The sequence below is a fragment of the Bos mutus genome, chromosome 26 (assembly GCF_027580195.1).
Source record: "Bos mutus isolate GX-2022 chromosome 26, NWIPB_WYAK_1.1, whole genome shotgun sequence".
NCBI classification, from domain to species: domain Eukaryota; kingdom Metazoa; phylum Chordata; class Mammalia; order Artiodactyla; family Bovidae; genus Bos; species Bos mutus.
Window position 1 is genome coordinate 12,768,155 of NC_091642.1, and position 27,929 is coordinate 12,796,083.

Here is a 27,929-nt window from a genome sequence, read left to right on the forward strand (position 1 = left end):
ACTGGCAGGTGAGTTCTTTACCACTGAGCCACCAGGGAAGCCCCAAGGCAAGTAGAATGTTAACTGAAGACACTCCTGAGTGTAAGATGCATGTTTCCCAATCAGTAATAATATATCACCAGGATATGTTTCTGCTAAAAAATATACTCGACTGAATCTGCATGTCAAGTTCCTGCTTTAAATTTGCAGAACCCAAACTTTCAGTGAGGTGAGAACTGCCTGGCATAAGCACAGTGCACTCCACGTGTGCCCTGAGCACACCACTGCTTATAGGCTTCCCAACCCCAGCTGGACATTTTCAAGGTGAGGAACGCCAGGCTGTGAGGTTTTGGACCTAGTTTATTTTCATAAAGCATCGGTGCCGCTGATGCGCTCTGAAATACACACCAAACACTTTCTGGGTGTGACCATGAGCCAGGCACCGTCCAGATACAAAGATGAACGGTCCCAGTCACTGCCTTCAAGGGACTTCCAGGGTGACACAAGAGAAACCTGCAGGTGGGCAATTATAATATAGAAGGCTTGCTTTAACTCTCATTTATTCAAATGACTTTGACTTACTGAGTGTTTACTCTGCGTGAGCTACTGCTACCGGTGCTACAGAGATAGCAGTTGGACAAAACACACATAAATCCCTCCCCTCATCAAGCTTATATTCTAGGAAATTCCCTGATGGTCCAGTGGTTTAGACTCCTTGCTCTCACTGCTAAAGACCTGGAATTGATCCCTTGTCAGGGAACTAAAAGTCCCACAGGCCACATGGCACAGTTAAACAAGCAAATAAACAAAAATCTTACCTTTTAGAGGGGCAGACAGTAAAGAAATAAACTCATAAAATATATCAGGGGTCAAATGGTGATAAATAAATGTTCTGGAGGAAATGAAAGGCTGCTGCTGCTGCTAAGTCGCTTCAGTCGTATCCGACTCTTAGTGACCTCATGGACTGCAGCCTACCAGGCTCCTCCGTCCATGGGATTTTCCAGGCAAGAGTACTGGAGTGGGGTGCCATTGCCTTCTCCGAATGAAAGGCTAGAAGGGTACTAAGAAATATAGAAAGAAGGGAGGTTATTATTAAAGAGGTGAGAGAAGACATCGCTGAAAAGGTGACATTGGCATGATGTGAGCGGGACTAGGCAAGAGAAGGGGCTGTGTTGGGTCTTGCAGGTCATTATAAGGACTGACTTTCACAGAGAGATCTGGGGCCACAAGAGGGTCTTGATGCTGATCAAGACTGACTCGATCACCTCACTTTTGTTTTGAAAAGGATCCTCCTCCTTGCTATGTGGAGAAAAACAGGGAGGAAGCCAGGTGAAAAGAGAAAGACAAGCTAGCTGGTTATCGTACACTCCAGCTGGGAAGTGATGGTGACTCAGAAAAATCACTGGATAGCTGTGAAAGTGGTGTATGTGGAATTTGTTGATGGGCTGACTGGACGTGGGGATATGACAGAGAAAAGCAGAGTCAAGGATGTCTTTAATATTTTTGTGGCTTAGGCAACCAGAAAAACAGGGTTGTAATTATTCTCTGGGGGATGGTGAGAAGAAGAGCAGGATGGAGCCAGAGAGACCTGGCATCTGGTTTTGGGCAGGCTGGGTGTACGTTGCGTGTCAGACATTTAATGGATGCGTCAAATAGACATCTGGGTGTGAGCTGGGCTTTCAGGAAAAGAGGTCAAGTGCTGGTGATACAGTTTTGTAACTTGACAGCACAGATGTGATTTGTAAAGCTATGAGCTAGTATTTTGTGTGTCTTTGCTGTCAGCGTCTTTGCTGCAAGCATTTTCGCTGCAAATTGGCCATAAGACAATTTTGCCATGAAGGATATACTAACCGGTTGACAGTTTGGGGTTTGACAGTTTGGTTTCAATGAGTTGAAATGCATTAGCATTTCTTCTAGTCAGTGACATTATTGATGTCTTTATCGAGCTACCAGGTAATGTCTCTCCTTTACTTTTTGTTCTTTTAGCTTTTTTCTCCTATTGTTTTATCTTTTACAGCAAAATTGCCTATGGCCAATTAGCCATGAGGCAAAAATATTTGGGGCAAAAATGCTTGCGGCAAAGATGCTTACAACAAAAGCATCTAGAACCATGAGCTAGAACCAAGAGATGAAGGCAGTTAGAGGAGGAACAAGGTCCAGGAACTGACCTCCAGGACTTTTCAACCTTAGAAGTCAGAGGGACGAGGAACAGACAGAGAGGTGAGAAGAAAATCAGGAAAGGAGGATCCTGGAAGTCAAGTGGAGAAAGTGTTTCAGGGAAGATACAGCAATCATCTCTGTGTATGAGAGGAGATGGAATCCAATGCATTGGTAGGTAGGGGCTGATCCTAGATAGGAGCGTCAATGAATGGTAATAGGAGGAAAGGCAGAGAATCTGAGCATAGATGAAAGTAGGCAGCAGGTGGCACAGTGCCAAACTTCTCTAATTTCTCCTGTATTTTCTCTCAGCCATGGGTGGAAAGTAGAGAAAGGAGGGCCTGGAGGTTAGAGAGAGGAAAACGTATGAACTGGTCAGCTAGGAGAGTGACAGCAAGGCCGAGAGAAGCGCAGTAGGATGGGTGAGCAGCGGCATGGCTCTTGTTGAGGCTTGTGGTGGTGAATTTGAAGTGAGACTTCTCGACTTGGCTGTGCCTTGGTCTCCAGTCATATGAGGCTGCAGGCAGGAGTAGGTGGAGGGTTGGATTGGCCAGGGTTTGGGGTAAAATAGAGAACTGAGCAGACAATAACTAAATGATGGACTCCATCTTGGGCCTGGAGGGACATCCATGGTGGTCCAAGGGCTAAAACTCCGTGCTCAATGCAGGGGGTCTGGGTTTGATCCCTGGTCAGGGCACTGGATCCCACATGCTGCAACTAGGGATCCTGCATGCTGCACTGAAAATTGAGGACCCCATGTGCTGTAGCTGTAGCTGAGACCAGGTGCAGCCAAAATAAATAAAAAAGAAGGAAAAAGTTGGATCTGGAGGAAACAGAGGACATAGGGGATGAGAGCAGAGAAAAGAGGTACACTGGATGAATGGATTGCAAATAAATCCCAGTCAAGCAGCAGGGTTGTTCCAGTTGGGATCTGATAGAATTAACCACAGCAGGGGGTGGTCAGAAAGTAAGATGCTTGAAATCTAGATTTGGGAACTGAGATAGTGTGACAAGATCTGGATAGAGGTCAGCATACCATGGCCTTGCAGGTTAAATCTGGGCCTGCAGCCTGCTTTTATACAGCCTTGAGATAAGAATGGTTTTTCACATTAAAAAAAAAAGACTATTATCCTTTTACAAAACAGTTGCTCCAAGAATTGAAGGTATTTCATGGCCCACAAAACCTAAAATAATTACTACCCGAAGCAGCAGGCCCTTTATAGAAAGAGTGCTGACTCTTGGTCTAGACTCTAGGGTATCACCGGGTGTGTGAGTGGCTGAGGTCAGGCAGAGGACACAGTGGTCAAGGGCAGGTGGCCAGGATATCTGCCAGGATCAATTACTTGGGTATAGAGCCCACCAGTCATTACAAAGGCTGGTGGTGTTGGAGAGACTGACAGGGAACCAGAACTAACAGCCAAGGAATGAGGGGGTGTGACCTGGGATTGGTAGATGACTGAAGAGAAAGGACCACAGTGTGGAGGAATCAAACATGGCCTAGACTGATGATGTGAGCATCAGAAGTGAGAATTTAAGGGGAGAGAGAGAGAGAGGAGGAGATAGAGAAGGCATGCTCTGGAATGGAAGGAGTTAGTGGGTTGAGCTAGTTGGTCACAGATTCACCTCCAGGTGCCAGTGGTTTGACGGAGAAACACAGCCACCCCTTGTCAGAGTTGCAGAAGCAGCAGAGTGCTCATGACTGGCCTGAGTGATGTAGCTAACGGTGGCCTGAGCAAAGACCATGGCAAAGGGGCAGTGAGGTCAGCCACAGCTGGCAGAAGAGGCTTTGCAGAGAAAGACTTTGGGTTGAGGCTTGAAGTATTAGCAGGTGTTAGGTAATGATGGTGGTGAGGGGAGAGGGATATATATGTGCAGGAAGGCATGGTATCTTTGAACACTGACCTCAGAAAATCATGAATGAACTTGGGCACAGTTGGAGGTTCGGAATCAGTGCAATTAGGACCTTCGGGTGAAGAACATTATTGTTTCTCCTTTAATATTTGCGTGTGAGGCTTAGGGATAGTGAATGCTCTGTGTAGACAGGTAGATGCTCTATGAGTGAAACATGACATACATTGGCCTTTAAACTTGTTACTGCCCCATAGTATTGTAGGAAAATGTATTTTATGTATTTACATAAAGATTTATTTATTTCTCTCTCCAGCATCTTTTGAGAGCATCTTGTCTGCCTTATGCTCTGCCAGGCATTGGGGATACAGTGGTGAACAACACGAATATGGTCATTCCCCTCTCAGAGCTTACAGTCTGCAAGTAATTACACTGATGTATGAACTGTACAAAAAAGATCTTCACGACCCAGATAATCACGATGGTGTGATCACTCACCTAGAGCCAGACATCCTGGAATGTGAAGTCAAGTGGGCCTTAGAAAGCATCACTACGAACAAAGCTAGTGGAGGTGATGGAATTCCAGTTGAGCTATTCCAAATTCTGAAAGATGATGCTGTGAAAGTGCTGCACTCAATATGCCAGCAAATTTGGAAAACTCAGCAGTGGCCACAGGACTGGAAAAGGTCAGTTTTCATTCCAATCCCAAAGAAAGGCAATGCCAAAGAATGCTCAAACTACCACACAATTGCACTCATCTCACATGCTAGTAATGCTCAAAATTCTCCAAGCCAGTCTTCAGCAATATGTGAACCGTGAACTTCCAGATATTCAAGCTGGTTTTAGAAAAGGCAGAGGAACCAGAGATCAAATTGCCAACATCCGCTGGATCATGGAAAAAGCAAGAGAGTTCCAGAAAAGCATCTATTTCTGCTTTATTGACTATGCCAAAGCCTTTGACTGTGTGGATCACAAGAAACTGTGGAAAATTATGAAAGAGATGGGAATACCAGACCACCTGATCTGCCTCTTGAGAAATTTGTATGCAGGTCAGAAAGCAACAGTTAGACCTGGACATGGAACAACAGACTGGTACCAAATAGGAAAAGGAGTTCGTCAAGGCTGTATATTGTCACCCTGTTTATTTAACTTATATGCAGAGTACATCATGAGAAACGCTGGACTGGAAGAAACACAAGCTGGAATCAAGATTGCCGGGAGAAATATCAATAACCTCAGATATGCAGATGACACCACCCTTACGGCAGAAAGTGAAGAGGAACTAAAAAGCCTCTTGATGAAAGTGAAAGTGGAGAGTGAAAAAGTTGGCTTAAAGCTCAACATTCAGAAAACAAAGATCATGGCATCCAGTCCCATCACTTCATGGGAAATAGATGGGGAAACAGTGGAAACAGTGTCAGACTTTATTTTTCTGGGCTCCAAGATCACTACAGATGGTGATTGCAGCCATGAAATTAAAAGACGCTTACTCCTTGGAAGGAAAGTTATGACCAACCTAGATAGCATATTCAAAAGCAGAGACATTACTTTGCCAACAAAGGTCCATCTAGTCAAGGCTATGGTTTTTCCTGTGGTCACGTATGGATGTGAGAGTTGGACTGTGAAGAAGGCTGAGCACCGAAGAATTGATGCTTTTGAACTGTGGTGTTGGAGAAGACTCTTGAGAGTCCCTTGGACTGCAAGGAGATCCAACCAGTCCATTCTGAAGGAGATCAGCCCTGGGATTTCTTTGGAAGGAATGATGCTAAAGCTGAAACTCCAGTACTTTGGCCACCTCATGCGAAGAGTTGACTCATTGGAAAAGACTCTGATGCTGGGAGGGATTGGGGGCAAAAGGAGAAGGGGACGACAGAGGATGAGATGGCTGGATGGCATCACCGACTCAATGGACGTGAGTCTCAGTGAACTCCGGGAGTTGGTGATGGACAGGGAGGCCTGGCGTGCTGCTATTCATGGGGTTGCAAAGAGTCGGACACGACTGAGCGACTGATCTGATCTGATCTGATCTGATGGTCAGCGCTAAGAGAGGATGTTATTGGTGCTCAATGCCTTGGCATCTAAATTAATTTGGGAACCAGGGAAGAATCCTGGCAGAAGTGACATTTAGTATGAAGGAGAAATAGGTTGTTGTTGCCAGAGTAAGGAATGGGTGGTGGTAAATTTCCAAGTGAAGTGACGGCATGCCCTGGGTTGGAGGCGGGAGAGAACTGTTTCAGGCACTGAAAGACACAGAGAGAGGTGAGAGATGGGTCTAGAGAGACAATGGCGGCCTGGTCTGGAGTGGATTCTCAGTCTCCACGTGGCTTTTTTTTTTGGGCTGCCTGGTACATCTTACAGGATCTTGGTTCCCTGAACAGGGATTGAACCTGGGCCCTGAGCACTGAAAGCATGGTGTCCTAACCACTGGATCACCAGGGAATTCCCTCCATGGAGCTTCTGATGAGTGTTCAGAGTTTTCCTTTCTCTAGACTGCAAAGTCTGAGAAGGCAGGAACCAAATCTGTCCTGCTCACTGCTGCATACCTACCTATGGAGTGCCTGCCTTTCGAGTCTGGCACATAGTAATGGTTTGTTGATTATGGTTTATTGAATGAACGTATAAACATGAACCTTAGTTTAACTCTGAAATTTATTATGTTCATCAGTACAAATACCTTCATTATAGCATTCTTGTAAACAATAAATGTGAAAGTATTTCAGTAAACTGTGAAACATGATACTTGTTTTAAAGCTGTGAAATATTATGTTGCAAATATGTATAATGTAGTACTTCAGTTGAACCCTTAACAACTGTTTTTTTTTTTTTTTGAGAACCTTATTTATTCCACTCAAGTCAGAAAAATCCTACAAAACACTGTATTAGAGAAAGTATCCAGTTATATACAGTATAAACGTAGCTTGATTAGGGGGAAAAAACCTTCATCAGCCTGATTACATCCTTTTGCCACTTCCTGAGTGGCTTTTAGCATTATTCAGGTTGCTTGTTTTCCACTAAGTGAGCATTAATCAACAGCAAGTAATTATGCTTTTCTCCAGGCCCATAATAGATCCCATCTTGTCCCTCTTTGTGTACTAGTCTATTTTCACCAGTGAATCATCATCTCTATGAAAGGAGGCATCGTGCTTATTTTTATCCCCAGCATCTCACGTTATGGCTGTTAGCTGGTATTGAATACCTGTTAGTTGAGTTTAATAGGTAAATTTGTCCTAGAAATTGACATTATACCTTTACTCATTCAAAAATATGGTAACAGGCTCTAAATACTTTTCATGCACTTACACGGTCCTTTGGTATTGCTGCTGCTGCTACTTAGTTGCTTCAGTCATATTCGACTCTGTGTGACCCTATGGACTGCAGTCCACCAGGCCCCTCTGTCCATGGGATTCTCCAGGCAAGAGTACTGGATTGGTTTGCCGTGCCCCCCTCCAGGGAATCTTCTAGACCCAAGGATTGAATCGGGGTCTCCAGCATTGCAGGCAGATTCTTTACCACTGAGCCACCAGGGAAGCCCCATTTGGTGTTGATATATTACCAAATGCTTCAAATGCAGTCTTCCTTTGGTATCTACAGGGGATTGGTTCCAGTTCCCACCACATATCAAAATGTGCAATACTCAAGTCTTATGGCATAGTATTTGCAGGTAACCCTATCACATCCTCCTATATAATTTAAATAATCTCTAGATTACTTATAACTCTCAATGCAGTGTGAGTGCTAAGTTGCTTTAGTCGTGTCTGACTCTTTGTGACTCTATGGACTGCAGCCCACCAGGCTCCTCCCTCCATGGGATTTTCCAGGCAAGAGTACTGGAGTAGGGTGCCATTGCCTTCTCCATAATGCGGTGTAAACCTATGTAAATAGTTGCCAGTAACAAATTCAAATTAGGCTTTTTGAAATTTCTGGAACTTTTTCCCCAAATATTTTCTATCTGTTGCTCTTTTAAGGCATTTTATTTTTTTTGGCTGTGCCACGTGACTTGTGGGATCTTAGTTCCCCAGCCAGCAATTGAACCTGGACTCTCAGCAGTGAAAGTGCAGAGTCCTACCCATTGGACCTTCAGGGAATTCCCTTCTGAATATTTCTGATGCATGTCTAGTTGAATCTGAGGATGCAGAACTCCACAGGTGTGGGTGCAAAGGGTTGAACTTTTAAAATAACTTCAAAGAGAAAAGGATGAAGATGTAGAAACACTGGATTTCATTTTACCTCCCAATTTTCCAGTATTTTTGTTTCAGGTCTACCAAATAATGAGCAATAATCAATAATAATTTTACCATTTTCTTTGAGATATGATAATGGAAAGTTAAGAAAGTTGGAAAGCTTTTTTGATACTTAGGCCAGGTTTCTTTTTATTTTATTCTGTTATATACCTTTCTGGTCTACTGAAAAAGTTTTCTATCTATAGCATTTAAAAGCTATATTTGCTCTTATGTTTAGCTCTTTAATTTTGACTTAATTATTGTATACACAAATAAGTCTCTTGATCTTGTCCTATAAAACAGTTCCCATGGCTTTTTAATAACTACTGCTCAACTCTGCTCTTATTTTTTGAGGTGTAAGCTCAGGGTGATCTAATCATTTGGAAGAAGAATTCTCTGAAATGAATTTTAAAGAAAGAATTTTTTTTTTTTTTAGAATTCGTGATTTATTTTTTGTCTATGTCTGCATGTCCCAAATATTCTTTCTAGTGATAAACTTAAATAGAAAAACCTCTGCTGAGACAGAAGGAATGAGGGGGAAATGCTTTTTGTGTGTATATACTGTAGTTTTCTCATTCATTAATGCGGTACTCTCATTAATTTACACATCCCATCTATTATTGTGGTGGTGAGTTTAGTCACTAATTCTGTGTCCGACTCTTGTGACCCCATGGACTGCAGCCTGCCAGATTCCTCTGTCCATGGGATTTCTCAGGCAAGAATCCTGGAATGATTTGCTATTTCCTTCTCCAGGTGGTCTTCTCCACCCAGGAATCAAACCCACATCTCCTGCATTACAGGTGGTCTCCTCTATTGTAGGCAGATTCTTTACCTCTCATTATTACAAAATGTGTAATAAATTTGCAACAATTTATTCCACTGCTGCTTTCTGAATTTTTCTTCTGAACTTATTTTTTTTGGTCAAGCTGCAGGGCATGCAGGATTTTCTGTTTCCCTGACCAGGGATGGAACCCATGCCCTGGCAGTGGAAGTGCGTAGTCTTAACCGTTGGACCACTGCCTGGCAAGTCCTAGAACTCATTTTGAATAATTAGATTAAGTTTAAATGGCTTTCAAGTTCTAGGTATAATGTTTGAACATTAAAGTTGTTCATCAAAAATAGAAGACCTGTAGCGAAGGGCCTGTTACAGAATTTTTTCATTAACACTTTTCTTAGGTTTGTGTGCAGTATATGCTCAACATAAAGGCGACGACACTCCCATGTATTTTCAAATATTTTGAGGGTCTGGTCTGCTGCATGTCTTTTCTCCCCACGCCAGACTGCTGTCTCCAGTATATCCCCAACCTTCAGGTCTTGGCTCAAAACGAGCCCTTTCTGAGGGCCCAGGTACTCTCTGTGTCACCAACTTTAGAATTTTATCTAGATGTGAAAAAAGCCTGCGTAGTTGTTTAGTTACTTATTGCAACTCTCCTCCCCATGCTAGTCCGTCATGTGACAGGTCTCCACTAGAGGTGAAAATCCTTGGCCTAATTATATGTTCTCTGCATTTGTGATAAGCGAATAAATTCGGTATTTTAACTCAGCCAAGTCAGTATTCTTGCCTGGAGAATTCCAAGGAGAGAAGCCTGGCCGGCTACAATTCATGGGGTCGCAGAGAGTCGGACAGGACTGAGCGACTTAATTTTCACTTCCAAGTCAGATCATTCTCTTCCCTAGGCGAATGAAACTCCAATACTTTGGCCACCTGATGCCAAAAACTGACTCACTGGAAAAGACCCTAATGCTGGGAAAGATTGAAGGCGGGAGGAGAAGGGAACGACAGACGAGATGGTTGGACGGCATCACCTACTCGATGGAGATGAGTTTGAGCAAGCTCCGGGGAGTTGGTGATGGACAGGGAGACCTGGCGTGCTGTAGTCCATGGGGTCGCAAAGGGTCGGACACGACTCAGCTGACTGAACGGAACCGAACTGAGGCGAATGAGACCTGATTCTAACTTTGCAGGGCTCCGCATAAATCTTATTAGAGGAAGACTGCGCTTTCTCGCCAGACAGTAGTTATGACCCAAACTGCGTGTTTCTCACCCCTATTCTCACTCGAGGAGCTAGGGGCCTGAGAATCTGCTCCCCAACGTACGTCTTGCAGAATCCAGAGGTGGAACCCGAGCGCCCGTCAGCCGAGCACCGCCGCCACGTCAGCCGGCGCGCGTGACGCCAACGCGCTTGCGCGCGGGAGGGGCGGAGCGCGCCCGGAGGCCCGCCCCCTACATCCGGGGCCTAAGCGGCGGCGGCGCCGCCGCGCAGGGCGGGTCACGTGGCTCCTTCCTTTCCGTCTCTGGCCGGCTGGGCGCGGGCGACTGCTGGCGAGGCGCGTGGAGCCTCGCGTTGGTTCCCCTTCGTCTCCTCTCCCGGCCCGGGACCCCGAGGATTCGCTGACGCCGGGTGAACTGAGCCTGCCGCCAAGATGCCGGCCTATTTCCAGAGGCCGGAAAATGCCCTCAAGCGCGCCAACGGTGAGGAGGGGATCGGAGCGCGCTGGACTGGGGCGGCCCGAGGCCTCGGAGGTCGAGGGGGCCCGGGCCTGGTGCGCGGTGTGCGGCCGCCCGACTGTGGCTGCACGGGAGGCCCCTGCAGCCTGCCCGCCGCCGACCCAGCCGGGGGTTGGGTATGGTATACCTTCTCGCTCCAACTGACATGGGAGGTAGAGCGGGGAGGGTGGGAGGCGCGGAGCCGGGAACCGTCTCTCTGCGGGGCTCGCCTTCCTCCCGCCGCCTCCCGGTGAGTCTCGGGGGGCAGGGTGGCGGCGTCGCGGCTCCGGAGACAGGCCGACGCGGGCCCGAGCTCCTCTCTCTCCTCGCCTCTGCTGGGCACCCCCTCACTCCAGACCACGGGGCCTTGTGCGCTTCGGCCCCGCGCCCCCGGCCGCCATCTGGGAGTGCCGGGGAGGAGGAAACATGGCTCCCTCCCGGGGACAATGCACGCGAGAACCTCGGCTCCACCTCCCGCCGGGCCGGGAGGCTTGGCAGGCCCACCTCCGGGCCCTCCTGCGGACGCCTCCGCGCCCCCGAATCCAGCGCCGCGCTTTGCCGGCTCAGGACACTTCCCCTTCCGACCCCTCTTCTTCGCTTCGGAGACTCTGACCCCTTTAACTCGTTCCCTATTTTAAAAATTTTTTTTTCTTTCGGCATTGATTATTGGCTGTTGCGAAGCCTACTCCGAGTCTCAAGGAAGTTGGGACAGAGTTAATACTATAAGAGGGACTTGAAGTTTCAAAGATTAGGAAAGTGAGGCCTAGGAAGACTGGTTTGCCCAAGGTCACTCTGGGAGTGAGTTGTTGAGCTAGAAGCCTAACACCAAGGTCTCTGAACTTCAAGATCCATCGTGGTTCTCTCCCCCCGCCCCCACTATTGCGCTGCTGCTTGGGATTATTTCCATATGTGTGCTTGAGTCGGCGGCACTGTTGGGAAAACTTGTGTGTGTCCTGATCTGTTCAAGAGGCATTTAATACGTTGCCATTACAGGGGGTGCAAATGTATTCTCTGGTCTTTCAATAGATTATTATTTAGGGTTTATAAGTGTTAGAGCGTCCATTGCTCTTTCATTTTCACGCTTCCTCAAGCCAAACGAGTTTTGGGTCTTACCCCTGTTGTGGATCGATGTACCGTGTCTGTTAACCCTTTTATACTTACGAAGCTTATTTTGTTAGTTCGTTTGAAAATCCTCTTAGGAAAAGGTCAGTTTCAGTCAGTGCGTACAGTTGATACCACTGATAATCTGTCAGGGCCAGAGAGCTGTTTGTCGTATGCTTGTTATTTTTACTGTAAGTTAACAATTTCGGGGATAAGTAACCGTCTGTGGAATAGGATAATGCCGCATTCTGTGGAATAGAGTAACTGTTCCAAAAAACAATGGAAACTACAACTTTGATCTAATCACTCACTCTGATCCTCCATGTAAATAGTTTGAACAGGCAGGAAGTTTACACGTGCTGATTAATTTATAGGAAAGAAAATAAGATTGAGATGGAAATTTAATCCTACAAAATAAACTAGCAAATTTAGGGAAAGCATTATTTCTTAAATGTTTTGAAACTTAAGAGAATTACATATTGTGGTATACATATGACTTGGGTGAAATTACTACTATAGATGTGTTTTACAGCCCTTTGAATGCTTTACCAATACATTTTTTTCCATGTTAATTGGCTGAAGCACTGTAATCTCCATGGCCTAAATACTACATATTGATGTGTTCAAGCCTTGTATCCTTCACTCCTCCCTTTTGAATCTCCATGGCCTAAATACTACATATTGATGTGTTCAAGCCTTGTATCCTTCACTCCTCCCTTTTGAATCTATATGAACTTAATATTTCAGTAACTTTAAAATTAGAAGTAATGTATGTTAACATGTTAAATCTTTTTTCACAATTTCTAAGTTGAAATAGATTTGATTCATGAAGAGCAATTTGTGAAAATGTCAGAAATTCAAGTAGGCAAGATGAGAAAGACATGGGGATGGGGTCTTCAATTTGTTAGTGTAGTTTTTGTAAAAGGCCTTTTAAAAAGCTGTTAGATGAGTGCTGGTATGGTAGAGAGGCCTTCCCTTTCAAGTAGTATAATTTCTGTACCTTTCATCTTAGATCCTGTTTTAGTATCAATGAGCAGAATGTGGATGGCATATGACACTGTTGACAAAATTTTATAAATAGGGTAATCAGAGCACATTTTATTTTTAATGGGAATAATCTCATTTATCTATAACATTTGTAATATCAAATCAAATCACATTTAGATCCCATCCATTAGAGTATCCTAGGAGAAGGCAGTGGCACCCCACTCCAGTACTCTTGCCTGGAAAATCCCATGGATGGAGGAGCCTGGTGGGCTGCCGTCTGTGGGGTCGAACAGAGTCAGACACGACTGAAGTGACTTAGCAGCAGCAGCATTAGAGTATCCTAATTTAGGTGTAGAATGGTTTGTCAGAGCAGTAGTTTTGGAAGCAGTTGGAAAACAAGCATTCTGGAAAATGAGACGGAGTCCCAGCAGTTACCGGCAAGAAATTTGCATACCCCAGAATCATTCAGAAAAAGCCCCCTTTCCAGTTCATATTGATGATGGTGCCAGCTCTGTTGCTTCTGACTGTATAATGGCCTTTTAACTTACACTCTACAACCAGTGTCTTAAAAATAAAGTTGTTATTAAACCCACAAATTATGTAACATTATAGCTTATCTACTTGATCTGTTACACAAATAACCTAGTAAAATTGAAGGGCTGACCTAAACTTTACTATAGGTAGATACATAGATCACTCACTGTGTCTTTAAGAATGCCTACCCTCCTAGGAATAGTTTGTAATTCCAGATTTTATTTTTAAGATGATATCAATCTGGAAATGAACGTTTCTTTAAAGATTGCAGTACAGCTTTTAGTGTGTGATAGTTTTCTCTCGCACAGCCTCAAAAACTTGTTTTTTTCCCCCTAATTAGATGATTGTTTTGGAATTTGAAAGTATTGGATTTGGAATCTTAATTTGACTAGCTATTGAGGAAATGAAAAGTACTTTCAGTTTTATCACTAAACAAGACTTACTATTTTTTTTAAGTGACATTGTTACCACAGTCATTTAAAAATAAGAGATTGGGAATTATTTTTGGCTAGTTTGTTATTTTGTCACCACATCATACCGGGGCCAGCTCTTAAATTTAACTCTTGGTGCCTATTTTGCAACATATTGATAGTGCTTATATACAGTAGTATGGGTTTTAAATCCTCAGTGTAAGATTGGGAATTGGATATAATAAATTATTTTGGTGGGCTGCTGTGATACCCTTAATGTAAAGGATAAACGTAAAAACACTTACTCCCCAATTTTTGGCTGATAGAAGCTTTTTCTGTTAAATAGTTGTGAAAAAACACTAATATATTGTTAAATTTTAAAATAACTGTGTGTGCATGCTCCAGGAAGATGATAAGTAGGTCCTTTCCTTGAAACAGAAAAGGCTTGTTCCAGCAAAGTATCTAGTTGTATTCAGTGTTACATCTTTGATTGGGAGGGGTGTAATAAAATTGACCCAAGTGAAAATGGCCTTGCCCCCATATTGGCAGATATGATATTGAGATTATTGAAGTATTGAAGAGGGGTTTACATTTATTTGCATGTGAGGAGTTTGGTTTGGTATAATATGGGATGATTTAGGATATTGTGTTAAAAGATACTGACTTCAATGTGTTTTGTGATTTCTCCTGTATAAAGTTTTAAAAATATACTAGAATAGAAATATTGTTTATAGTTTTCCTGGAGGAAGGAATGTTCAGAGGCAGCATTCCTGAGAGAGGTGATGATTGGAAGAAGAAATGAGTTACTAAGTAAATCCTTCAGATAGGAGACGTTTTGGTCTGTGTTTGCCCTAGAATAGTTATATCTTAGATAATGCTGTACATTGTTAGGTCAATGCCTAAAACAATTGTCAACGATTTTTTTTTTTTTTTTAAAGAAAAATGAACATTGATTTTAAAAAACAGATGTGTTTTAACTTTTTTATAGCGTAAACTAGTGTTCTGCCAAATTATTGTCAAATTTTCAGTGGAGAAATTTTTGTGTGTGTGAAATTTGGTACTTAGTTTTAAGTTAAACATAACCAGAAAAGAACCACCCGTAGTCTGTTAAGTGTATTAAGAAAGTTTAAAAAAAAAAAGAAGAAAATATGATAAATTTTAACTTTGGTCAGAAATGTAATGGAGGAGCTTTTGCTTTTCAAAACAAGCAGTATACCCAAAATCTGAGGTTGGAACAGATTTTGAAATATTGCTACATACAGAATGCCATCAGATTTAGGCAGTGAATTTTTAAAAGAGTATACATTTGTTTGCTCTACATTCAAAAATTTTTTTCTCAGTTAAAAAATAAACTTTTAATTTTAGAAGTTTGAGATTTACAGAATTATTGCAAAGATAGTACAGAGGGTCACACCACACACAGATTCTCCTATTAATAAATATCTTAGATCTGTGTGGTATGTTTGTTACAACTAATGAATCAATGCTGATACATTATTATTAAGAAAAGTCCATACATTGTTCTCAGCTTTCTGTAATGTCTCCTGTGTATTTCAGGATCCCACCCAAGATACATTACATTTCGTTGTCTCCTTAGGCTCCTCTTGGTTGTGGCAGTTTCTTAGATTTGTTGGTGGCCTTGACAGTTTGAGGAGTATTGGTTGTCAGGTATTTTGTCTCTTAGCTGGGATTTGTCTCAGTTTATTTCTCGTGTTTAGATTGGGATAAATAAGTGGAGAGATACTTTGTGCTCATGGATTGGAAGACTAAATGCTGTTGTCAGTTCTTCCAAACTTGTTATAAAGGTTCAGTGAGATCCCAGTGAGCTATTTTGTAGGTATCTACAAGCAATTCTGAAGTTTGTATGGAAAGACAAAAGGTGTTACATAGCCAGCTAGTACTGAAGAACAGAGTTGGAGTACTCACACTACCTGACTTAAAGATTTTCTGTCAGGCTACAGTAATCAAGACAGTGAGGTATTGGCAGAAGCCTAGGCAGGTCAGTAGAGAAATGATAAAATAGAGCCCTGCAATAGACCCACATAGTCCATTGATCTAAAAGGAACATAGTCAATCTAATTTGTTTTTTCTACCTTAAGTCTTAATACAAACTAGCAAGAAATGCATCAGCCAGATCATTGTGACTGAAGTTACACTTGCTTTTTCTGCCTATTCAAGGGGGAGATTGTTACCCTCATGACTTGAATCTCTAGAACTTTATAAAGTAACTTAGATATAATTGGTGCAGAGGAATTGAGTGAAATCTAGTTTTACGCATAGGTCATATTTGAGATAGTATCAGTTTTTCATTTTTTTACCTTGGCATAGTGTTAGAAATCAAAAATAAATTGTGACCTCAAAGGAGATGGTAATAGGTTGGGAAATTAAAACAGCCAAGTTAAAAAGCAAGATTTAGGTTTTTATATAGCATACATAATTAATTTTCTCCTGATTTACTTTTCTAGAATTTCTTGAAGTTGGCAAAAAGCAACCTGCTCTGGACGTTCTTTATGATGTTATGAAAAGTAAGAAACATAGAACATGGCAAAAGATACACGAGCCGATTATGTTGAAATACTTGGAACTTTGTGTGGATCTTCGCAAGAGCCATTTGGCTAAAGAAGGCTTATATCAGTATAAGAACATTTGTCAACAGGTATGAACAGCTGGGTTTTTATATTTTAGTAAGTGCTTTTAGTCATTTTGGGAGGCATTTACCTTTCATATTTACTGTTTTATACCATAAAGTTTGCTTTTAAAATATTTTTTGGTTTGTTGGGAGACGAGTTTTATTTATTTATTTATTTATTGGCTAGGTGAACATCAAATCTCTAGAGGATGTTGTCAGGGCATATTTGAAATTGGCAGAGGAGAAAACAGAAGCTGCTAAAGAAGAGTCCCAGCAGATGGTCTTAGACATAGAAGATCTGGATAATATTCAAACTCCTGAGAGGTATGTGGGCTAAATTGCTAAATAGATCTTTCTCATTGTTTTTCTTCACATTTGTCTCCATTGTCCCCATTTGAAGTAAATGTTTATTAGAAAGAATGCTTGTCTTTGGAATTTTAAATGTACAGTAACTTCAAGTCATGTACTGTTCAAAGTTCATAAAAGTGAAAAATTAAACCATCTGATAGGGTGTATACTAATTTAAATGGCTTTAATACAGATTAAGAATTCAAATACTTGGACTAAGTGATAGTTTTACAGTATGTTTGAAGTTGTAGGTAGAATTTGAACTATTTTATAATGATCATTGTTAGTTTTGGTTTTATAATCATATGGCAAAGTAGGAAACCATGTCTAAAATTGTTTTCAACGTTTTTATATATTTTTGTAGTGTTCTCCTAAGTGCTGTAAGTGGTGAAGACACTCAGGATCGTACTGACAGATTACTTTTAACTCCATGGGTTAAATTCCTGTGGGAATCATACAGACAGTGTTTGGACCTTCTTCGGAACAATTCTAGAGTAGAGCGTCTCTACCATGATATTGCCCAACAAGGTAAAACAAGAACTGCTTTGAAAAGTTGACTCAAGCATAGGTTTTGCAAAAGGTTTAACTGTTAATCTCCTTTCCTCTGTAGTACTTACTTTACATAGTTTTAATTCTTTCTTTAGATGATTGGCATTCATTTGGATATTAAATGAGAAATTTGTTTCATTAGTCAAGGTAATTCTGTGTTTTCCATTGATGTCTGAAGCACCTTTTAAAGTCATTTTGGAGTTTTGTAAGTGACTGAAAAGATAAACTTTTCTATTGCTTTCTGGCAAACTTGATTCTATCAATACTTTTGACTCTATAGCATACTCTTCAGCAAGCTACTTAACCATGTACTGGGTTTCTAAGGTCTTTCTGAGCTCCGGAGTGTTATTGAATATAGAACTAAACCTTATTGAAGACTCAGGATCACCGTAAAAAGTATCCAGTAGTTAACACTCCATGCACTTTTAATCTGGAGAACTGTATTAAGTTTGTTTTCCTAATCTTGTCTTTTTGCCTTACTGTTGCAGCTTATCTTCCTGTCAGTGCAGCCTTTTAACTATATATGACATGAGTGGCTCTTGGCTTTTTCTTACTTTTAGCCTTAGGCACAAGCTTGTCACCATTTTTAATATGGCATTTGTTTTTGTTTATTCAAGTTTTAAGTGATTACGTGACTAAGAATAGCTTACTAGGAGTATTAGAATCTGTTTCATTTTGCCCACATGGCTAGCATTTAACACAAGGCAACTAGGACCTTTTGATAACAGTTGCGTTAAATATTAACTTGTAGTTAAACTGCATCCTTTTGTTTCAGGCCTATTGAAATAGAAATACTCTTTTTTTAAGGGATTGACAAAGGACATTCAAAGAAGTTATTTTAGTATTGCATGTATGATAGTAGAAAATTATGTGTTTTAATGATAGAGCAGGTAGTTCATTTATACATCTGCACAACTGAAATTAGGTTACCACAGACCCCCAATTTGTATTATTCCGTTTCGGTTAGTGCAGAAGCTTTGTTTTCTAGTAAAGTAGGTAAGAGAGTTAATTGTATTTCAGACGAGAATTTTTTTGCTCTTTTAGGGTTTGAAGTGATAAGTGTTTGAAAGGTGAGTCCCTCTTAGACCTAAACTTAAATAGCTTCCTTAGCTCTCAGAACCATTTCAGTCTTAGACCAGGACTGATGACTGTGTCTAAAAGGTGCTCAGGGCACATGAAGTGAGTTACAACTGATCATTTCTTAAAACTGATGCTGAGTTTGGTAAATCTTGTTAAGATAACTGACCTTAATACATGAAATAGAACCTGTTTAAATACTAAGTTTATGGTGGAAAGTACCTAATATATTTTACAATTTATGCTTATAGCTTTCAAATTCTGCCTCCAATATACCCGGAAAGCCGAATTCCGTAAGTTGTGTGACAACTTGAGAATGCATTTGTCTCAGATTCAACGCCACCATAACCAAAGTACAGCAATCAACCTTAATAATCCAGAGAGCCAGTCTATGCATTTGGAAACCAGGCTTGTTCAGTTGGACAGTGCTATCAGCATGGAATTGTGGCAGGTATGTTGTGAACTATTTTGGCTTTTCTTTGTAGTAATAATAACCCATATTACCTTTTCTTCTCTTAATGAGTATCTGCGTCTTGGTGTCTCTTGGTTAATTTTAGTAACTAGGTAACAGATTTGAGGTTGTCTAATGGAGAAGGAAGAGTTTGGGACAAGAAGTCTCAGTTATTTTGGTTCTTGATGCCTGCTGTCAATTCCAAGCCAAATCATCTAATCTCTTTTTCAGACCTCAGTGCTCAAATTGTGGCTCAATGCCTAGAGAGTATGCCTTTACAAAATTTTGTAAATAATTTCATGGTAGTTTTGTCTCTGTTTACCCGGATTTAAAAAAATCAGTTGGTCTTTCCATCTTATTTTAATAGTAATTTATTAAGTACTGATGGCAACAGTTGAGAAATCACAAAGACAGACTTGGCCTTCACCACAGAGAGTTGGAGAAATGCAGCCCGAGACTGTCCCCTGGATCTCTTAGTGCTGCACAGACTTGGGAAGCTTGCACAGTGAGGATCCTACATCAGAGATCTTGGTAGTGGGCATTTTGTTGTCCACATGGACTTTTTTACGCTAAGGATTCTGCAGACATTTTCTCATGAGTTATTTTTATATATTTGATTCCCCCACCAAATCTTACTGAAATTGCAGAGGAAGAAACTAAAAATTGGTAGTTTTCAGCCAATGAAAATGTGATCTCCTGCTCTCCCATATTTTCCTTTTCTGCAGGTACACCCTTAAGATACCTGAACTAAAGGAAAAAATTTTAATAGAAGACAAGTAAAACATGCCTAGTATGGAAAAAATGATAAGTAAAAGGAAGAAAATATTTATTCATTATCTTAACACTCAGAAATAGCCTTTATGTTGTGTTTTATGTCCTTCCAGATTCTTTAAAAATATATTCCCCCAAGTGGTACGATACTCTTTAAAGGCACGGGCAGTCTAAGAAATTGTGTTAGTTTTCTGAGATATATCAGATAGTTAAATTATGAATAAAAAGAACCACACATGAAGGTATTTTATTTGCCATTTTTATTCTTAAGTGTAATATATTTTAAGTTTCATAGATTTTTGTTGTTGTTTTGTTTGTTTAGAATGTAATGACTGTAATTTATACCACTAATTTTAGGAAGCATTCAAAGCTGTGGAAGATATTCATGGGCTATTTTCCTTATCTAAAAAACCGCCCAAGCCTCAGTTGATGGCAAATTACTATAACAAAGTCTCAACTGTATTTTGGAAATCTGGAAATGCTCTTTTTCATGCGTCGACACTCCATCGTCTTTACCATTTATCTAGAGAGATGAGAAAGAATCTTACACAAGAAGAGATGCAAAGGTAAGAATCTTATTGTTGGATAGTATTGAGATATAAAAGAACTATCTTGTAAATGGCATGATAATGTTAGATTAGGGTTCTCAGCTGCACTGTTGACATTTGGGGCTGGTTATTTCTTTGTCAGGGGACTGTGTGTTTAGGGTCTTTGGCAGCATCCCTGGTTTTCCCACTGGTTGCCAGCAGCACGCCTTCTAACTGTTAACTACCAAAAAATCGCAGTGGTATTCTTGGGCAGTATTCTTGGTCTTCGGTAGCTATCTTTTATCTGGTAACCAACCCTCCAGTTGAGAAAATGGAATGTTAGGAAAGGCAGTGTTAAGGTATTAGCTTCCTTAACTGAGTGTAGGTATTTAGAATCTAGGAACTGATTAGACCCCCTCCCCCCAAAATGAGTACTTTTATCAAGTAACTTTCCCCCCCCCCCAGCTATACAACACTCTGTAAATAATTGGCATGTGTATTTTTATGTAGATAGCCTATAACCTAACAATCTAAAGACTTTTATTTTTTTAGCATTACATATATACTTTCAGTCATGTTTGGTTTTTATTATACATTTTAGTTGGGTTTAGGTAGCTCACATGCCGTTTCTTACTGGCAGACCATGTTATTTCGGTCTCTAATAGAAGTACATACACCAAATTGTTTTTCTTAGCTTGTAAGCAGTGCATGAAACCAACTGAGTTTTTTCTAGTGTATATGGCAACCCACTCCAGTCTTCCTGCCTGGAGAATCTTAGACCGAGGAGCCTGGTGGACTGCAGTCCATGAGGGTTGCAAAGAGTTGGGACACGACTGAGCAACTAAAACTTGGCACTTCCGTATATATATATGTATATTTTGCCACACAGAGCATCACGTGGGATCTTAGTTCCTCAAGTAGGGATTGAACCTGTGCCTCCTACATTGGGAGCTCAGAGTTTTAACCACTGGGCCACCAGGAAAGTCCCTTAAAAAACTATTGAGGACAGTGTTCATTATGCCATTCACTATCTGTTATATATGTAATCCTTGTTTGTTGGAATAAGGGAAAAAACTTGATTTTCTTTATTTCTATAGTCTTCTGTTAGAAAAGACTGTAAGAGTGCTGTCATAATCATCAGGCTGTTTGGCTATATGTGCATTATTTTCCTTAACCCTCCCAACACCTTGTGACTTAGAAAATCAAGTATCTTGCCTAGGGTTCCAGTTGGAAATGGTGAAGCTGAGATTTCAACTCTTGACTCGTGGGCTCCAGAGCCCGCAGTCCCTGGTGTCCTCCGGTGCTCCAAATTCACCCCGAGTTTTGTGTTTTAAGGAAGCTAACGTTTAACTTTTGCCCTCAACTCCCATAAGTATGTTTTTGTGATCCTTGTAACTTTTCCCTCTTAAGTGTTAGTTTTTTCTTAGTTTTAAAGTCTTCCCTAATAGTTTTTATAAGGAAGTAGGGGTATATGCAGGTGTGTCTGTGTTGCATTCAACACAGTCTTTCTCTTTAGCTAGAAAACACTGACAGTAGTAAGTGGGTGGGTGAAGTTCTGTTTCTCCAAGGGTTCATTTTAGGATAATCCATTTCTTTTTTAATTAATCCCATGCTTTGATAAACACTTAGGAGGCCAGTTCATAGTGGTGGTACATATTCTATCACTGACATATTGTACTAGATAATTAGAGAAGTATCTTTCTGCTTATCGACATTTGCAAATTTAACAGATTGTAACTTTGTTCTCCAGAATGTCTACTAGAGTCCTTTTGGCCACTCTTTCCATCCCTATTACCCCTGAGCGTACTGATATTGCTCGACTTCTGGATATGGACGGCATTATAGTTGAGAAACAGCGTCGCCTTGCAACCCTGCTAGGCCTGCAAGCCCCACCAACGCGAATTGGCCTTATTAACGATATGGTTGGTATAAGTTTTAGCACTCTTTAACAGCTTTGAACAGAACCCTCTATGATCAGGTTTTATAATTTATGATTAAATGCTGAGAATTCTGACGCATTGCCAGGGGATTCTGATGCATGGACAAGTTTGAGAAACATTGGTGTAAGTCAGCCCTGTGTTGAGGTGAGATGTTTTGTCTTGAATGAGCTGGAGTTAAATTGGATGCAGCAGACAAGACTCAGATTGGCTTTGAGGAATAGCATGGGCCCCTTGATAAGGGAAGTATGATGGGCAAGAACAATCATGGCTTATTTCAGGGGCACACTGGACTGTCTAATTCAGTGGGAATTTATCATGTTAGTGTCTGTTACCTGCCAGGCAAGTGATAGTTAAATGGAATTTGTAGTCCAGAGGAGTTTGATTCACAGTAGTTTGACTTAGTGTTTACTGTGGTACACCTCTAGCAAATTACTTCAGGATAAGAGAAAAAAGAGAGACAGATGCTAGAGAATATAGGCCTTATTCCTTCACTGGCAGGGTCAATCAGTTTGGATAAAAGTTAATATACTTTGTATATGGCGATAGTTTTCTCTTGTAACAGTTCTCTGTTATAGTAGCAAGACAAGTTCCCTTTGTGGTAAATTTTTCAAAAGAACTAACTTAACCTATGAAATAATATTTCTTTCTGAATGCCTTCATGTTTTATTGTGCTGCCATTTATAAAAACCGGCTTTGTGTGTTGGCATGTTTTTATGGGACTGAATTAGGATTGCTGCTGCTGCTAAGTTGCTTCAGTCGTGTACTACTCTGTGCGACCCCATAGACTGCAGCCCACCAGACTCCCCCTCCCTGAGATTCTCCAGGCAAGAACACTGGAGTGGGTTGCCATTTCCTTCTCCAGTGCATGAAAGTGAAGTCACTCAGTCGTGTCCGACTCTTGGCGACCCCATGGACTGCAGCCCACTAGGTTCCTCTGTCCATGGGATTTTCCAGGCAAGAGTACTGGAGTGGGTTGCCATTGCCATCTCCTGAATTAGGATTAAACGTAATTAAATAAGAGCATTGTATTTAGGAAGAGGTCTTAACTAGCAAATAAGTATTAAAAAAAATTGTTTTAAATACTGCAAAGTGTGCCTGATGGAAGTATTATCCATATCTGTTGAGCTCATGTAGCATACCTTGATGTTAAAGGTGATCAGTTATGATACTGATGTAGGAATCTGTTGGTGGGGTCAGGATCAGTAGGCAGGACATTCACGTTTGGGTCCTCATTGGACCCATAAATAAATGCCTATAAGAAGGCTTCTAGTTGGTGTCAGATGAATGGCTTAACTAGATGTCAGGAGGCATTTTATAAATCTTGAGTTCACTCTATGTACAAGGTCGAGACCTGAGTATTAGGTTTATGTAGCTAAATTCATAATCACCTAGAGAATGATTCTAGTATCTCAGGAACAGACTCAAAAAGTTCCTAAGAGATTGTTAAGCTTGGGAAGCAAGTATACTTCAGTAGATGATGATAGCCTGTCTCAGTACATTCCTTATTTGGAGGGGGTGCTCAATGGAAAATCCAGAACATTGATTTATTTAAAATACAAGTACAGTTGATTCATAATGTGTTCATTTGCTGTACAGCAAAGTGATTTAATTTTATATACATTCTTTTTTATATTCTCTTCCATTGTGGCTTATCTTGGGATACTGAATATAGTTGTGCTATTCAGTAGGAAATCTTGTTTGTCTATTCTGTGTGTAACAGTTTGCGTCACTAAACCCCAGCATCCCAGTCCATTCCCCTGCAAGCACAAGTCTGTTCTCTCTATCTGTGGGTCTGTTTCTGTCTCATAGTTTAGGTTTCACATGAAAGTGATCGTATGGTGTTTCTCTCTCTGACTTCACTTGGTGTGATAATCACTAGTTGTATCTGTGTTGCAGCAAATGGTATTACTCCATTCTTCTTTATGACTGAATAGTGCTCCGCTGTGTGTGTTCTTCATCAGCTCATCTGTTGATGGACGTTTCGGTGTCTCCATGCCCTGGCTGTTGAGAAGGGTGCTGCTGTTCACAGTAGTAGGGGTGCATGGATCTTTTTTGAATTATTTTTTCTGGGTCTGTGCCCAGGAGAAGGATGGCTGGATCATGTGATAATTCTAATTTTAGTTTTCTGAGGAACTTCCATACTGTTTTTGTTAGTGGCTGCCCTGATTCCCATTCCCATCAGCAGTGTGAGAGGGTTCCCTTTTCTCCATACCATGTCCAGGATTTGTTATTTATAGATTTATTTGTTAATGACCATAGAATAGGTGGCCGTTTGTGTTGATGAGTTTTTATCATTTCTTGAGTTCTTATCATTTCTTGATGAGTTTTTATCATTTCTTGATATAGGGACTGATGTCCCATAACCTGAGGGCAGGTTACACAAGCTACAGCTTTATTGTGCAAGGAAGTTCTATTCACATATCAACTTAAAATATGATTAAACTGTAACATACATTTTTAAAGTACATGTCCTAAGTATAATTGCGTAAATTCTCAAAAAGATTTTTCTATTCACCACTTTTTCCTATTTCCTCCAAGAGTAGCCACAGTCCTGATTTATAACACCACAGATTAATTTTGCCTGTTTGTGTATTTTATAGGAAATTTAAATCTCACATAAATATGTCCTCATTGGTGCGATATATTCATGTATTGAATATAGTTGTTATTTTTTTGACTGTTTCTGTATATTATGTGAATCAGGGCCTGTTTTGTCCTGAGTTTTTTCTTTTGAGTTTGTGGCTTTCTGAGCAGTGTTGCTGTAATAAGTTTTCTCTGATACAGCCATTTGTAAACTGGTATTTACTTTTTATTGATAATAAACTGATCTGTGTTGGCCACATGAATTGTCTTTGTACATATTTTGATTGTATTGATGAGTTTTTATTTCCTTTGTAAATTCCTGTGGGGTTTCACTGTAGAGAGCTGCATAATTTGGGTCAAAAGACTCAACATAGTGGTCCTGGATTTCTCTTTGGTAAATTTAGAGGTGGTTGAGCTAGATAAATACCAGTCATTTCCCAGATCTCCAGTCTGATATTTTTATTTAATTTATAATCAATTCAGAATCCCAGTTACAAAATACCTTCAGCAGTTAATCCTTTTGTTTTGCTTACTGTAGGTCAGATTCAATGTGCTACAATATGTTGTCCCAGAAGTAAAAGACCTTTACAATTGGCTGGAAGTCGAATTTAACCCACTAAAACTCTGTGAGAGAGTCACAAAGGTAAGCTTTGGTTATGTTATCATGTAGCCATCCCTGTTACGGTTTTACGTTGTATTTTCTTTTTTATTGGAATGTAATTGCTTTACATTGTGTCCGTTTTTCTGATGTACAGTGAAGTAAATCGGCCATATGCATGCATATGTCTTCTTCTGTCTTGGACTTCCTTCCACCCTGCTCATCACAGAGCACCTGCTGAGCTTTATGTGTCGCGGCTTCCCACTAGCTGTTTTCCACCCGGCAGTGTGTACTTGTCAGTCAGAACCTCCCAGTTAGTCCCGTATTTGTTAACAGAGGAGTGTTATCCTATGTGTTCGAATTCGGTGCACATTTCATTGTCTTTTTTCTTTGTGTCAAGAGAAAAGATATTTCTGATGTGCTAAATAAACCTTTGGAGGTAAATTAGCAGCATGACTTAATTTAGCCATTGCTGTCAGTCACCTTCACACAAGAGTAAGTAGCTTCCTGTTATATTTTGTATTTCTTTGCATTGTGTGGTGATTTTGTCTGTGAAGAAAATGAAAAAGTATCACAAGTGTTTTAGTATTTATTGTAGAGAAAATATAACTCTTTTAATGGATTTTATAGGTTCTCAATTGGGTTAGGGAGCAACCTGAAAAGGAACCAGAGTTACAACAGTATGTTCCACAACTGCAGAACAACACCATACTCCGGCTTCTCCAGCAGGTAAAGATGGAAAAATGGATGTTTCATGGAACAGCTGGGAATGTTCCATTGATTGTTCTGATCACAAAACTAAAAAATTTAGAAATAGCTGAGAAAAAAGCTTCCTCAAATTCTAACCCTCACCAAAATTATTTTATGTGTTTGATTTGAAAACTAGTTATTTTACATAATTCATAGCTGCTTTTGTCTTTTTGTTATTAAAGAGTTAGCCATGTACATCTTATTCCTTTTAATACCTACGTAGTTTTTCATTGTCTAAAAGTACCATGGTTTGTTTATTCAGACTATTGGTGGACATTTTTTAGTTTTTTTGGCCATAATAAGTTGAAATAGTGAACTTCTTTACAAGTATCTTTGCATACTTCTGTAACTTTTGTAGCTAAGAAGTGGAGTTAGTCATAGTCTACACATTTAAAACTTTTTTTAACAGATCCTCAGAGATTGAATTCATGGACCCTCCCACCAGTAATGAAGAAAGCTTTTTTTCCTGCTAACACTAGTATTGTCAGTCTTTTAGTTTTTTTTGGCAACCCTGTGGTATGTGGGATCTCAGTTTCCCAACCAGGGATGGGTCCCGTACCCCTCGCATTGGACGCGTGGATTCTTAACCACTTGACTGCTAGGGAAGTCCCAGTATTGTCAGTCTTTTAACTATTGCAGTTCAGCTTTATACTTAAGTTTGAATATTATGGTTTACAGTATGATTTAAATGATCCTGTTGTGTCTTCCATTGTTTCATGGGTGGTGGGGAGCGTTTACTATATGTTAACTTCCATATTTGTGCACGTCATTGACCTGCTTTCTTTCTTGTATGTGAGCAGTGTTATTTCTTCTGTGCTATACAAATAATTGAAGGCTAATTAGCAGTATAACTAAATAGTAATACTGCCAGTCTCCTTCAGACAAACAGTTTTATTAAATGTTCAGATACATTAGGTAAGTAGCAGGTCTCTATCTACAAATATGTGACCATTTAGGGTTTTTTGTTTTTACGGAACTAGGATTTGAAAGGATTATGTGATGGTTTGAAATATGGCATAATCTTTTCATTAGCCTTGGATTTTAATTCTGGCTCCAGCAGTGCATGTTTACATACTCTGAGCTTCAGTTTCTTTTCTTTGAAAAATAGGCTAACTTTCTAACTTTCTACTGTTCCACGAGACTCCATGTAACAATGGCTGAGTAAATGATAGCTATTATTACTAACCTTGTGTTTCTTATGCAGGTGGCACAAATTTATCAGAGCATTGAGTTTTCTCGTTTGACTTCTCTGGTTCCTTTTGTTGATGCTTTCCAACTGGAACGGGCCATAGTAGATGCAGCTCGGCACTGCGACCTGCAGGTAGGTGCTTCCGGGGGACACTGAGGTGGTGGAAGGCCTAAGGACTAAAACACATACTCTTTGTTCTCTGCTTTTGGTAGAGTGGCACTGTTTTAAAGCTTTACTGAATTGAGGTTTCTAGCTTTGATATTTGACATTCTTCAGTGGATTTTTTTTTCTTAAAGTTGAAATTTTAATCAAAGTCACTCATTTGTATAAAGACTTTATATTTGCATGTAGATTTAACTATTGATAATACTCTTCAATTTTCATAGGTTCGTATTGACCACACTTCTCGGACCCTTAGTTTTGGATCTGATTTGAATTATGCTACTCGAGAAGATGCTCCAATTGGTCCTCATCTGCAAAGCATGCCTTCAGAACAGATAAGAAATCAGCTGACCGCCATGTCCTCGGTACTTGCGAAAGCACTTGAAGTCATTAAGCCAGCTCATATCCTGGTATGCATCTGTGGGAGAAATGGATGATGGAATTATGAGGGGCCCTTTAGGTCTTTGACAAAAAGGTTTGAAATGATATCTCAGAGAAGGGATTTATTATATATTTCCTCTTTAGTTGTGTTTGATACTTTTGATATTTTGTTAAATATCTTTGTCAGATAACAGATCATTGAGCTGCCTTCTGTGGGTCAGAATAACAGGTTAAGGTGATCATAGGAGTA

At 40.5% G+C, this 27,929-nt stretch overlaps 1 protein-coding gene and 2 non-coding genes across 3 annotated transcripts in view; all 3 read left to right on the plus strand.

The window, feature by feature from the left end:
* The first annotated feature begins 10,477 nt into the window (after positions 1-10,477).
* Positions 10,478-27,929, plus strand: part of EIF3A (eukaryotic translation initiation factor 3 subunit A) — a 31,645-nt gene continuing 14,193 nt past the window's right edge. Inside the window, exons 1-11 of the mRNA XM_005902788.3 lie at positions 10,478-10,677; positions 16,190-16,380; positions 16,541-16,677; positions 17,066-17,229; positions 18,579-18,778; positions 19,907-20,115; positions 21,827-21,998; positions 25,138-25,242; positions 25,828-25,926; positions 27,152-27,268; positions 27,523-27,708. Coding sequence (XP_005902850.2) covers positions 10,629-10,677; positions 16,190-16,380; positions 16,541-16,677; positions 17,066-17,229; positions 18,579-18,778; positions 19,907-20,115; positions 21,827-21,998; positions 25,138-25,242; positions 25,828-25,926; positions 27,152-27,268; positions 27,523-27,708 — 1,629 coding nt within the window. The 5' untranslated portion in view covers positions 10,478-10,628. The remainder of the gene's footprint in view (positions 10,678-16,189; positions 16,381-16,540; positions 16,678-17,065; positions 17,230-18,578; positions 18,779-19,906; positions 20,116-21,826; positions 21,999-25,137; positions 25,243-25,827; positions 25,927-27,151; positions 27,269-27,522; positions 27,709-27,929) is intronic.
* LOC138985875 (small nucleolar RNA SNORA19) lies at positions 25,563-25,692 on the plus strand. The gene has a single exon (XR_011462837.1). It is a non-coding gene; the product is annotated as a small nucleolar RNA SNORA19 (small nucleolar RNA).
* LOC138985874 (small nucleolar RNA SNORA19) lies at positions 26,707-26,834 on the plus strand. Its single transcript, XR_011462836.1, has one exon. It is a non-coding gene; the product is annotated as a small nucleolar RNA SNORA19 (small nucleolar RNA).